This window comes from Papilio xuthus, unplaced genomic scaffold, assembly GCF_000836235.2.
Source record: "Papilio xuthus unplaced genomic scaffold, Pxut_1.1 DF826961.1, whole genome shotgun sequence".
Classification (NCBI taxonomy): Eukaryota; Metazoa; Arthropoda; class Insecta; order Lepidoptera; family Papilionidae; genus Papilio; species Papilio xuthus.
This window is the reverse complement of record NW_013531688.1, coordinates 6,836,143-6,850,405: the sequence shown is the minus strand read 5'-3', so window position 1 is coordinate 6,850,405 and position 14,263 is coordinate 6,836,143. Positions and strand designations below refer to the sequence as shown.

General features: G+C 34.9%; 1 protein-coding gene and 2 non-coding genes across 3 annotated transcripts in view; 1 reads left to right on the top strand and 2 right to left on the bottom strand.

The window, feature by feature from the left end:
• Positions 1-274: 274 nt before the first annotated feature.
• TRNAK-CUU (transfer RNA lysine (anticodon CUU)) lies at positions 275-347 on the bottom strand. Its single transcript has one exon. It is a non-coding gene; the product is annotated as a tRNA-Lys (tRNA).
• A 4,476-nt stretch (positions 348-4,823) lies between these two features.
• TRNAK-CUU (transfer RNA lysine (anticodon CUU)) lies at positions 4,824-4,896 on the top strand. Its single transcript has one exon. It is a non-coding gene; the product is annotated as a tRNA-Lys (tRNA).
• Positions 4,897-10,833: 5,937 nt separating this feature from the next.
• LOC106120011 (uncharacterized) overlaps positions 10,834-14,263 on the bottom strand; it is a 132,077-nt gene continuing 128,647 nt past the window's right edge. Inside the window, exons 17-20 of the mRNA XM_013315165.1 lie at positions 12,495-12,648; positions 12,176-12,333; positions 11,952-12,100; positions 10,834-11,879 (exon numbers count right to left, since the gene is read on the bottom strand). Coding sequence (XP_013170619.1) covers positions 11,733-11,879; positions 11,952-12,100; positions 12,176-12,333; positions 12,495-12,648 — 608 coding nt within the window. The 3' untranslated portion in view covers positions 10,834-11,732. The remainder of the gene's footprint in view (positions 11,880-11,951; positions 12,101-12,175; positions 12,334-12,494; positions 12,649-14,263) is intronic.

Genomic DNA, 14,263 nt, shown 5'->3' with positions numbered 1-14,263 from the left:
AATAGATCACAAGACACAGGATCGTCAACTAAATGTTGACTGAATGTGTTGTTCTAAGTTGTCTCCGTTCTGCCGCGTCAAAGCTCAGACATCTTGGTACTAGCATATTGCTACTAAACACAAGTACAACCCTAGTTATTAACATTTTGATAAACGTAACGATATAGCTTGGATTTCTACTGAACAAAAACGTATGATAATTATAGTCTCTCATTCTTTAATAATTGTCGGAATTTCCATTTGTTAAATATCATCTTCAGTAACAAAAAGTATTCGCCCAACGTGGGGCTCGAACCCACGACCCTGATATTAAGAGTCTCATGCTCTACCGACTGAGCTAGCCGGGCTGTTCAAACTTTGAAGAAAATAAATTACATTTAAATTTATCCCCATGAAATAAACAGTTTCATTACTTTTTTTGTTTTAAATTAAATTACACGAAGTTGTTTTCATCAGTAATTTATATTTGTTTGGTCTATGTATTCGTTACCTGAGTCTGAGGCATATCGCTTTCGCAATCAATAAAGGAATATCTTAGTTTACGAAATACGTAAAGTACTTGTTTATGGGCTCACTTTCATTTGAGATTTAATCCGAGTAAAGAAGCTCATAAACTTGTTACAGGCATACTTTACTCGTAGCTCTCAGCGTTTCCCTTTTTGTTTACTTCTCCTAATAAAAACAAGGGATTATTCACCGAGTTTACATTTGCTGCCGTAAAAAAATAACAGAATTGTTTTTGTAAAGCTAATTATTTTATGGTAATACTTTTTACGGTTAATAAAACAACAATTAACTGAAAATGTAGCTCGTAAATATTAACTCATAATTATTATCAACTGGAGAATTTGAATATCCTAAAATATTCCGCCTAAATATGAAGTTGATAGAATCAAAGCAAATTTGCAAACCGTATTATTATAGAGGTCGCAAAACTAATTCAATTTAGATGTTGACGGCGATTGTTCCAAGTATTTCCAATACCTATTCAACTAGCGGACAACTTTCATTAGGAGTGCAGTTGGAGCTAATTCTGACTCCGAAGGACAAAGATATCTAGTGCCAGTGGCGGCATTGGGGTCGCTTTATTGCCGAATAACATTACTGTTTCATTGCAACTTTACACAAGTTCGAACAGCACACGTTAAAACTCAGAACTTAGAATCTTTTACACAAGAATTATTTTGAAAATGATCAAAATCCATATAAAGAAATAAAGCCTTGGAGTTAACCACAAAAGGCTGAACTAACATTCAAGCCAAAAAAAAACATCGGTCTGTAAGTCAGAAGAAAATGACAAAAATATACATATAGGAAAAGATCGAGAGAACCTAAACAATCATAGAACAAATAAAAGTCAAAAATATGTATACCTTTAGTGCACATCTGTATTTCGAGAGACTGTGACATTTCCACAGTCAAATCAGTTTATTCTCATAGCTTCCCCTATTAAACAAGTTTCGCTGGCTATTATTAGGTTGGATTAATAGATAACATCAATTTCCGATAAGAAATTATGGAATCCATTAAAGATAATTTGGCAACTGGTTGCGCTGCAGTTCGTGTAAATATTCATCAGTTTACATAATTAAGGCGATAATGGTCGAATCGACAGCTGCTAATTATTTCCAGTTTGTGAACCGCATTCGGTAAGTTTTAAAATATCGATGAGTATCGCAATACGCACGTTGCATGCACGTATTATGCTGATGATAAACAATCATACAATATAAAATATTGACGTTGAAATTTGATAACATTCAAATTAAATAACACACTGCTCCTTCCGATCCCGAGAATCTTTGTGGTCTTCACAACTTCATTGATATACGCATACTATAAAATGTTACTCGTCCTCTTTATGTATAAATCTGTTACATTATGTACAACATCCCTGGATTATTACTCTTTCTATTTAGTATTTAAGAGTCATCGCTTAAAGTTACAAGTATTGTAATATTACTTACAATTTGGGCTGTATAATGCATTTTTCTACTTTTACATAATGTATTTTTTTAAATTCACATTCAGAAAAGGATATGATATATAATAAGGGGAATACAGAAGTATATTTATTTGCTATTAGGTAAAGAAAGTAACAAAAGGTTGGGGAATGTTTGTCGAGCTCCTAGTAACGGTAAGCGAATGGTCGAGCAAATGCTAATGCTCTGCAAATACAAACAAACAACCGGACAGGTGTGTCTAACGGACTATGACTTATGTATATCTTTTATATTATATAACTATATTACCGTAAGGACTCGACGTAACTTTTAGTACTTTTTAATAACGATTTTGACTTACTTGATGACTTGCAAATACAAATGTTTGGGAAATATATTACGTAAGCCTTATTAGGATAAATAGTCACTGCTACTATTTTGAAACATTCGCAAATTTTATTCAATACTAGTAGTAGTCCGCGACTTCGTTACAGATAGAAACCTATAATATACCTGCACACATCAGGTACCTGGCAGTGACAAAAATTCCAAGTCCAACCGATTTGGAAATTATCAGGACCAAAACGCGATTGTAGAATAAATGTATACAAAGACAAACAAACATTTGTTTCGTAAAAACAATATGTCATATAGAAATCATTGAAAGAGACCATAGCAAATAAATTGGAAAAGAAGGCAATAAAGCAAGGAATAGCTCCTCGCGACTCATAAGCTACAAACAGTAGATTGCTCTCGGATTTTATGTGCATCATAACTATTGCTTTTACAGCAGTCAGCAATAAAACCACACTGTTGTTGACGTTGAAGGAATAGATGAAATTTGTTGAAATACCTGGAACTACAATTAGTTGAAAGAATGACATTTAGAGCGAGATAATAAAATTATTAGACAGAAATCGACAATTATAGACTTCCAAGAATATAATGAATCACAGTAAAGCAAACTTATACCATATATTATAGTTATCAGCAATCAATCGTTCTTGAGTTAAAATTGGTGCGAGTTGTTAGAAACCATCAGGCGCTATTTACGGACATTCAAATAAACAATATTATTTAAATGCTAGTTCCATTAAAATCACCCGAAAAAGTCATGTTTGCTTAGGTGTATTAAAGTAGCAGATGCGAGAGAGTGTCAGGACCGCACCAAATGGTGGTCCGTGGTGTTTGCCTACCCCTCTGGGTAACGGTGGTGAGTTATGTTGTTGCTGCTAGGATTAGTTAAAGTCCTTTACCATTTATAATATTAAAAGTGCTCAATTTAACTCTTAGAAAAGAGTTAAGCAAATGCTTATTGTATTTCCCTAACTCTTTTTCTAAAAATGTTTGAAATTGCAAGTAATGTGAAAAATAACGCAGTAAAATCCACGCACTGATTAAAATCAAAGTTATCAACATCGATTTGCTAATGGATATGTACGAGGTAAATAAAAGTGGTTTGTGATGCAGCGACCTACTCTCGGCACAATGATGATGCGACATTGCTTTGTAAATGTACAACAAACTAATTCAATAGCTATATGATTAATATTTAATAAATAGCTATACCCCGCGTCTCAGTCCGCACGGGATAAAAAAAAAGTTTATTATTACCCTATATGCCATTTTGGAGACACCTTCAAACAAACATCCATCCATCCATCCAAAACATTTGCATTTGCATTTATGTATAATCTATATATGTATGTATATAAAAGAAAGTCGTGTAAGTTACACTATTTATAACTCAAGAACGGCTGTACCGATATGGTTGAAAATTGGTGAGAAGGTAGCTTAGAGCATGGAGACGGACATAGGATCCTTTTTTTTTAGTTTTTTTATATAGGTATCCACGCGGACGGAGTCGCGGGCGACAGCTAGTATTGTAATATAAGTAAGATTTTTTTTGTAAGTAAAATAATGTTGAACTCGTGTTTACATCTTAACGGTGGCCGCGTTCTCTGCACTTGTTAGAACTTTGCCAATGATGTTGATTTTTTATTGTAGTACGTACAAAGTTTACATGCTTGCAAAATGTTCGTAACGTCGAGGAAAGTTGCGACATTATAAACTTTAGTAGTAGTAGAAATTAATTCCAGCTTGATACTTTTTTTATAACAGAAGGGGGTAAACGAGCAGCGGGAACACCGAGGTGTTCAACGACGCCCATGGACATCAGCAAATACCAGAGGAACCGCAGATGCGTTGCCGGCCTTTGAGGTGGTGAGGTCACGCGTTTTTGAGAAAAAGGGTCTTGACAGACGGAAGGACGGGCAACAAAGTAATCCTATAAGGTACGGAACCCTAACAACCCAACAGAATAAAGACTTTTTTCTGTTTGACATTTATTTTTCGTGTATGTCATAGATCAAGAATCATATAATTCTGTGATATTTAATTCAATTTATGCTTTCACGTTTCGACCAAACGCTTCGATTTGGAGATGGTTGATTTTATTTTAATACAAAATAATTATTACAGCCGTCTCTGAACAACTCTGAATTCAACGTTTTGAGTACAAAGAAGTTTGATTTGCCGCCATCTGAAGCAAACAGTTACGATGTTCATAAAGCCAGGTCAACCGTCTGACGAGAACTCAGTTACTGCGAGTCCTTGACATTAGACCGTTTGCTATTTATTTCATATTTTATTGCGAAGCTTATTCAAACTTAATGCGCACTTTGACTCCTTTTAAATAAAACTTAGAACTTAATTTATTTTTTAATAAAGAAAATTTTATTATAACATTCGACATGACCTTACTAAGAGAACTTTCTCGTTTAGAGTTTCATTCCCTAACTTCTAGTTCTTTCTGCTTAAAATTGTTACCTAAATCAACCTACATCGTTACAGAACAGCTTTTGTTCCTTCAGGTATACAGCCCGGCTAGCTCAGTCGGTAGAGCATGAGACTCTTAATCTCAGGGTCGTGGGTTCGAGCCCCACGTTGGGCGATTCGTTTTTTTTACAGTAGAATTCTCTCGAAACAAAAAAAAACATTGTGCTCGATGTAACAATCTTTTTTATATAAATTGAGATAAAATAATGAATGTCGAAGATGAAGAGCACTCAACGCGTCCACGCCGTAGCGATGAATACTTCTCTGGTATTGTGTAAATAAGTACCATACACAAACTCTATGAGGAGATTCAATCCAAAAAAATACGTGAAAACCTTCATTAATTTATAAAAAAAATATATCTAGCATTTCTTTTCAATTCACATAATACTTTTCAATACAAAGAGATAAAACATTTAATTTGAAAAGTTGTCAATTCAAGTGGAAAGGAAATATGCAAGATTGCGTCTTATTTCGTTACATGAGAGAGAAGGAAGACATAACGAGTGAGCAAAAAGTCATAGTAGATGTCACATTAGTGCCGTAACTCATCTCCAGAACTCTATGACTGTGATGTTCATAGCTTTGAATGCCAAAGGAAAGATCATATAATTTTGCGCGACGTGAACTTTGATTGTATGTAAATGAAATCTTTTGTTATAGTGTTTTGATATTTGACAATTTATATTAACATACAATACAATTAATCGAGTAATTCTCATTGATAATAATAGTATATTAATTTGATATAATCTAAATGTAATATATAATATTATAATAGTTAGGTTATGTAACTATTTTAAGCCGACTTCAAAAAGGAGGTTATAAATTCGTCTGTATTTTATTTATATGTTACCGCGTAACTGCGCTCCTGGTGTTCCAATTTTGTTTTTTTTTTAAATCGAAAATTAGTGCTTGCATTTAGGGGTTTATTAATTTTTAAACTGACTAGAAATTTAGTAGATTTTGAGTTTAAGTTACAAATGCATTACGAAAATTAAGGACTTTTTTGCTTTCTTCGCTTACGTAGGCTATACCTACCTACACTAAAATTTAGTATGTTTAGTAATTAAGCATCACTTTTTTTTTTTTTTTTTTTTTATAGTCAGGAAATGCATTTACGCACGCCTACGCCGGGCGGTGCAATGGCGTAGGGAGTGTGGGACTCGCCGGCCACAGAAGGTGACCAGAATACCCACTAAAACCTGACTGCCCTCTGACGCATCGGGACGGGGCCACGGGCACGCTTTCGCTCTCGTCCGCGGCCCCATGCATCACTTTTTGCCCGTTCCCATGTCAGCCGATTTTGCTGCTCTGAAAATTACTTACATTGTGATACAAAATGCATGTGAAATGAGATACAATTAGTATCAATAAGTCATCGGCTCGCTCTGCAATGGGCAATAAATTTTGTATTACAACACAATGTGTCGCATTCGTTTGGACAAATTTATAAAATTGTCTCATTATAAAGTTTTATTGTATTTTCGATATCCCGGTGGACTACAAATTATCGCCATACTAAATTTAACCACACGTGAACTGTCAAAGTTAAAGTGAAATTTTATAATCTGTTTCCTCAAATTTATTGTGCCCCGGACATTTATTATCTGTGTAAAATTTTATGCCATCATTAAAACTGTTTAAGTTTCATGCCGTTTGAAAGTTAAATATTTCTTGTTGAATTCAATGGAAACTATGATTACTGGACACTTTAATAAAAAAAATATTGCATTTTTTTACGTATTTGCAATTCACTATAGCGCATATAACTAATTTTAGCATTAAAAGTTGAATAAACTATATTATAAAAACTACGTGTGCATTATTTTAATAAATATTCTTGTTGTATAAATGCTATGAGTATTTTGCTCGTCTGTGTAGCTAAATGATTTTTCAATTCTATATGTAAATTATCTTTGCTGCCAAGTTGGGAACTGTAACATTTTAATCATCCTTAACGATGGTTCCATAAAATTGGACACAAATTCCTCGCTGTCCAGTACGTCATAAAATCAGAGAGCGTTCCCGAAGCGATGGGGGGTATTATAAAATTCAATCCATTTATTTGTTGCGTGTTGTTTAAGGTCGGCTGATCGAACAAGATCTATATTACCAAATGTTTTGTTTATTTTTTTTAATAACGGTGCTACAAATATTCAATTTTATTCTGTTTCTTATTATACAAAGCATCGGTAGCTCAGGGGTTAAGCGCTTGACTTGTAATCTGTAGATCCTGGGTTCGAATCCCGCCATGTACCAATGTGTTTTTCGACTTGCAATTTACATTTGTACTTTTATCGGACGTTCTTACGGTGATGCAACACATATCATCTAAAGTGATTTAAAGATATGTGTGAATTTCTGAGAGAAAAAAAGCGGCCACGCGGCTCGCCACTCGTCACGTTTAGTCTCCCGCAAGGGCGAAAAGTGGATTGCGTAGGTTCGTTTGGCCATGCCAAATTGAGGTCCGAGGTCTCTGCCGACCCCTTCGAGTTACAGGCGTGAGTTGTGTGTGTGTGTGTGTTTCATTATACATTCGTATACAAGGTTACAATGTATTGTCTAATTTTACGTTTAGGTTTTCTACAGGTTGTCGAAAAAACCTAATTGGAGACACAAAAGTTAAATGCCTTTAAGGGTTTTCGGTACACATTATTAAAATGTATTAGCACTTTTTATTGCTTATAACCATGTTAGGGGCAGCAATTGTAACGACTAACTTGGTAATTATAAGCCTGGGTGTTTCGGATGTCGGGCAATTAACATCAGAAAAGTCTGTAGGTAACTAGACTTTGGTTTTTCATTGACTCACATAACTATTTAACTAACCGTGGAGTTCTGAGGCCAAAATCCCTGTTTAAAACATATTGGTATCTCTGTTTTGTTAAATATAATGACAGGGATGACGATATGTTTTATAAAAAGACTCATATATCTCAGTAACCAATGGCAAGACCGATCATTTTATTGGATGAAATCTGATGTTACCTAACACCCAGTATAATCCACGAGGACACATTAAAGCCCATCAGTTTTGTAACGACCTCTACATATTTGTTCAATGTATTTTTAAACGTATAAATCATACGATACATTGTTCGGATAACATTAATTGTAAGTTAAACGTTGCCCTTTATAATAAAACAAACGTAACGTTATACCAACACGTTGTGTCCGCTGTGGGGTCCCGTATAAATTCTATTTAATTGTGATGAACAACTTTTGAATATGTCTTAGGATCACTTACTGTGTTTTGAACGTTTGTCATTTAGAAAAAAAACTATTAAGGTCTATTCTAGTCATGAGGGTAGATGGAATATGTCTACCGAGTGTAATTCTTTCATATAATATAATTTCAATTAAGTGGAATATGATCTGCAACAAGTTAGACAGTAATTTACATGTTTTCTTTTATGTACTCGGACCTAGTTTATTGATACTTGCTTATATGCTTACTAATTGTATTTCTAATAATCTTTGTCATCATAACACGATGCCGACTGTAGGAAATTGCTTTATTTTATTTCTTAGCAATTATTCAAAGAAACGTTCCACAATCAATTGATTTTTCTGTTAAAGATGGTCGCTACACAAAGGAGAAATAATTGGAAACGTCAGATTCCAGAAATCGGTTTGAATCGTTCGTAGAACAAATTAATAACAGCCCTTTGATACAATTAATTGTTAGGAAATTAAGGAATATTTTGCCTTATCGAGCCTCAGCTCTGAAGTTAGACAACTAATAATAATTTATATTCAAACCCTATTTTTTTTATTAAATAATATATGAAAATATCAATTAAGAGTAGTATTTAAGATATGTAATTTTGTATAATATAATATAATATAATTTGGGTAATTGAAATAAAACGATAATAATAAATGCTCGACATTGTATTTGGAAACATTTACAAGAAACAATCTTTCGTTTTTTTTTTATCTTCTTCAACTTTTATCAACAACATTCAGTCCCCATACTTTGTATGAGACAGTTGACAATTGACGCACACTAACAAATTATTTCTTTTTTTATTAATGTACAATACTTAGCACCGTATTATCTAAATTAGACTAGATTTTAAACGTAGATTTATCTATTTACAATTTATACATTATATACAATAATTTCAACATACATTATAATACTTTTTTCCTTTTATGTAATAAATAAAATTGCTAAATCTCTTTTTGTCTTGAATTTTATTAAATCTCTCTATGAAATTAATGTACTTCTATAAACTAAGGCTGGTTCCACACAAAATTCTAAGAATCGAATGTAATTAACTCCCGTCCTATAATTTAATTCAAAAGTTTTACATTCAGCTAAAGAAGCACATCCTCTAGACGTAATCAGATTAAAACAATTCTGTTAGAAGCTCCGACAACTTTATTATAAACGTAACTGATCTATTTATCTTTGGATTAATTTAATAGCAGCTAAAAGATGTAATAACAACATTCCTTTTATTACACAAGTTATAATTTTAAATGTTTCAAAATATAAATGTTAACACACAATTTCTGAGAAAGCAATACTTGAAATGTAAAAATGTTCATATAAGAAATTTGAAAATTGAAATAAAGTTTGGCGCCGACTATGGACCGACTTTACAAACATTAAATTTATTTGTCGCCAGTACAAAAATATGTTACGATTATTATAATATTAGCCACATGCTGTGTTATTATTGAAATAATTTTGTGTACACAACGAGTGTGAGCATAATGGCCGGTCAAACGTGCCCCGACATGTTTGAATTATAAAACGAGGGTAACCAGGGATCGTTTGATCTTCGAATTCGAATCGAGTCGAAAATGTATTACAACAACAGTTCCGAGAACCGCTCGGTACACGGCCACTCAACGCCAACCGTTTACAATGGTAATGGAGCATCGAATGTCGTCGAATAACGAACCTATAAACATCGGTAACACTGCTCGAATTCCGTGTCGGCCCGACAAATGAGCGAGTGAAGAGTCGTAACTCGAAGGGAACTCGCACGAGCGACGGGGAATTGATCGCGGGGAACTGATGGCAGAGAACTGATCGCGGCGCTAACGGCAGATAAATGTTGTCATTCGATTTAACGACACTTCGCGTGTGGCCGCGGAGGCGTTGCACAAAGCCACGAAACTAGCGTTACAGACATATTCAATGAAAAGTCATAGAGTGTATTTTGTTTTTGTTTTTAAAAAATTAAAATTCTGCAAATGATTCTAATAACGTCGTATTCATTTCGTGATATATTTCCTGGCATTATTAAAGTGAGTTAAAAAGAAGTAATTTGTGAACGTAACAAGATTGAGGCATCAAAACTAATACAACAAATCTGTTATATTTCTTAAAAAATCCATAATCATTAGAATCGCTGTTTTAGTGGCCGCACATTTAAATTTCTTTCGGATCACTCGACGGTAACTTTAGCTCGGAAGATTTGTTGTGCGCATCAATCATACGGGCGTTTATTCGTCTTGTTAGTGCGATGTTACAACAGTTACTTTTAACCCCGAATCGGTAACAGCCTTGTAAACATACCGCCGAAAGTTCAAACACTAAGTAGGTGTTATTTATATAGGAAGGTTCAAATTGTACTGTCAAAGTATGCACACATTAAAGGAAGACTATTTCGGAAAGTGCATGTTGGTATGCAATGGGATTATATTAAAATACATTTTACACGAGCAGTCATCAAATAAATATTTGTATAAAAATGTGAGAGTTTAACACATTTTAAACGGTTCTACAATCATTTCTCGGCCACGTGAAATTATAACATTATATAGGTGTTGGAGCTAAATCAACAATACGGCAAAGAATATAAAATTTACCGTAAATACCTGAGACTTACTATTTTGTAATGTATTCGGAAATGGTGTGAATAACGGTAGAGAAATCTTAACTTGTTATAGAAAAATTCACCTTTGTTTTGTATTCATGAAAAATATATTTGTATTAACTTTACGTTTTAAATTATATTAATAATGAATTTACGGATTGGACGTCAAAATTGAATAATTTCCTTTAAAAATAAATAATATTTTCTAATATAATAACATTACGCAATTGTTCCAAATTCAAGTACATTTGAGCAATGTCATGCATTTTGTTAAACCTAACTTTTTTTACAATTATTATTTACATACAGATGCTTTTACACTCAACGACATTACACTAAATATAAAACGATTTAAAAATTCAATATTTACAAAAGTTTAAACTATGAAAGGAACACAGTCAGTACTTATTTGTATTTGATTATGTACATCGGAGGGGTTTACTTGTTGGAAGCACTGTAAGGACATTATTTTGAATGTATTGTCGTATACTTACACTACTAAAATATAAATGCGAATTTATTAAAAGAAAACAAAGTCTGCAGTAAAATTGTCAAAAAGTAACTTGATAAAAACACGCCAGTTTCTCATTATTATTATTACTATTTCATTTACTTTATCTCAGTTTTAATATAAATTAATATAATATAAAATCACTGTGTCAAAACGACGATGATTCGGAGACTATAGCTTGCTCAATTATACTCAGACAAAACCATTTTTGTGTTCAAGGACAATATTGATTTTATGTTATATATAAAAGTTAATAAATGTACAACATATTGTCCAATGTATGTATGTATTGAGCACAAGTCATGACAAAGTTGTTAAGACAAGACGTGATATATAAGAATTATTCAAGAGAAATGTGAAGGAATAAGAAACTTCCAAGAACTTTAGAATTCTATTAAAAATGTAATAATAAAAACTGAATGAATGAAAACATTGCAAAGCAATATGATTTATACAACAATATGCTAATAAAGAATTCACTAAAAGTGAGAAACTAAATTTATATTGTACACTGTCAACTCGCAAATTCGCATTTCCAATGAAGAGAAGACAATTGTAAAGAGGTATCAAAATGTCTTGCAGTGCCTCCAATGTGTTGTTTTATATACAGCTCTCCTGCACGCGGTGCGACGTCGTCACGACCTCGGGACGTAACCGGTGCGCGGTGAGCGATGACGTCACCGTCGCGCCCGCGCCCGCACCGCACGCCACACCACCCTTGTGCGCGCGCCCTAAGCTATGGTACGACTGGAAGGGAAAAGCTGATTAAAATCTTTTCTCACGTTCGATGTTAAGTTTCTTATGGACAAAGATACTCACACTAGTTAGAGGTATCTTATAATCTTTTTTCCTAAGATCGGCATAGAAGCCGGCCGCGTCGGGCTCGGGATCCTCGCCCGGCTTGCTTGGTTTGCTGGCGGTCGGCGGCCGCTGCAGACTCATGTAGCCGTTAGAGACCGGCCTCCGCTCTAAACAAGTAACAACATTATTCAACATTGTCTATAGTATTGTAGCGATACAGTATTGAAGACATGACTACGAACCATAAAGACTAGGTATGATGTCAGGGTCGGCGTCGTCCGCCTCCCTGGAGTCCGGCGAGCGCAGCAGCGGACCGCGCGCCTCACCCGGGCTGGCCAGCGCCGGCTCCGCCTTCACCGGCGTTGGACACTGCCCCGCGCGCTCACCGTACATTGCCTCGCTAGTGGAACAAAACTTATTTTAACAGACTACTTCATTAGTAATGGATATTGTCACGTAAGATCGCTGTAAATTGTCGTGGATTGTAACATTTAGTAGTAAACGCTCGAATTTCATCAATTCTACGGCTAGCCAAATCACTGACATGTATGTGTGTCTGACCTCAAGGGCGCGTGCTTGGCGGGCAGGTGCCGGTGGCGCGCGGCGTGTCTGCGGTACAGCACTGCGAGGGCGCCGCAGACCGCGCTGGCCAGCAACGCCGACATCGCCGCCACCGACGCGAGTACCGGAGACATGCCAAGCGCGCTGCTCTCGCCTGCACAGACAACATAACATGAAGAGGAATCTTGAAAACTAATACTAAGAACCTAATATTGCAATGTAGCAAAGATTGTATTAAGTTTTCTAGGAGTCCAACCCGTCAAATTCTTTTCAGCTTTGTAACGAAGGGGAACAGTCGGATCCACGACACCTTACTCCTCCTACAAAGCGTAGAAAACTTCACGCGTCCGTTATCTTGATTGTTACATTTTACTCATAGAGCTGGAACATTCGCATCGGTTGATACTTATTCGGGGTCTATCATTGTTAATATTAATATCCCTCATCTCGTCCGCATGATTCGTGAAGAGATATTGTATTCCTGTTGCCAAAAGCTAAGTTGATTTACGTCTCCCATACAGCGCGGGCACATTCCATTAATATGCAAATTTGTAACATTAGGTCGCGCGGCCGCTAATCGAGAACAATTATGTCGAGCGTATGTTATTTTCAAACATAAATTTTAATTACACTCTATTCAACACAAAGAGGGTTGCTTTATTTTACCTAAATATCTTTTCATGTTAAAAATTTCATTTACATATTTGTATAAACAAGATAGATGGATGGATTTTAATTTCAAATCAGAGTAATTTCTCGACGCTGACTAAAACTACCAGTCTTCTGTTAATAATCTTGTGAAAATACAATTGATAATAATCATTGTATATTTATTAGAAAGACAGCGTTAAATTAAAGAAATCTAAGTTGTAGATTTACAGCATATTTCACTAGAGTCACTATTTCAAGAAGAATTTATTTCTGCGAGTGTTTCCGTGCGATATGCAAAATGGCTTAATGCCGTGTTAAATAATAAATATCCGCAATGTTGGAAGTATTAAGAGAGAGCCTCGCACACGATCGCCTGCCAATTCTGAACGACACGCAAAGCGAATGGCTTAGTTCACTGCAGCAACACTTTAAATTGCACTATTTATAGTACGGATTTCATGAAACGATTTTATAGTGTTTTTACTTTTTAGTAAACACGTGTAGTTAGCAAAAGTTAAATAAGCTTGGCGTTACAGCATGTAATTGTTTACTTTATTGCAAAATAAGGGTTATGACACACTAGTAACCTAAGTCGAGGTGTGACGCGAAAGAATAGCGATGGCAGTAGATGTTTCACTACTGAAAAATGCATACAGAAATTAGAAATTAGTGTTTACAGGAAAAATAAGAAATTCTATGTCAATATATTGGTAAATAATAATTCTTCAGCGAAAACCCAGTATCAAAAGTACTGCAGAATTACGAAGTCTGTGTCTCCTCTACCTTAAGTTCTTATTCTGAATGGTTATGGTAGATTATGTAGCCGCTTCATCTGTATCTTGGTGTCATAAAAGGACATGTTTGGTACACATGATGTTATTCTTTTTTTGATGTTTGATTGGCACAGAATGAAGTCGTCTATTGCGGCTGGCGTGACCCGCGGCCGCAAGTTACGTGCTCAGTATCGTGATATTGCCGCTCCACACACAATATAAATATTTTAAGCGTGAACTAAACTTATGTTGGCGGTTATCAGACATCGCTGTGGGAGTTTTTGTTGGTGATTTATTTTATTGCTACTTACAAATTGTCCGTGATTATTGAGTATTGTAATAAAT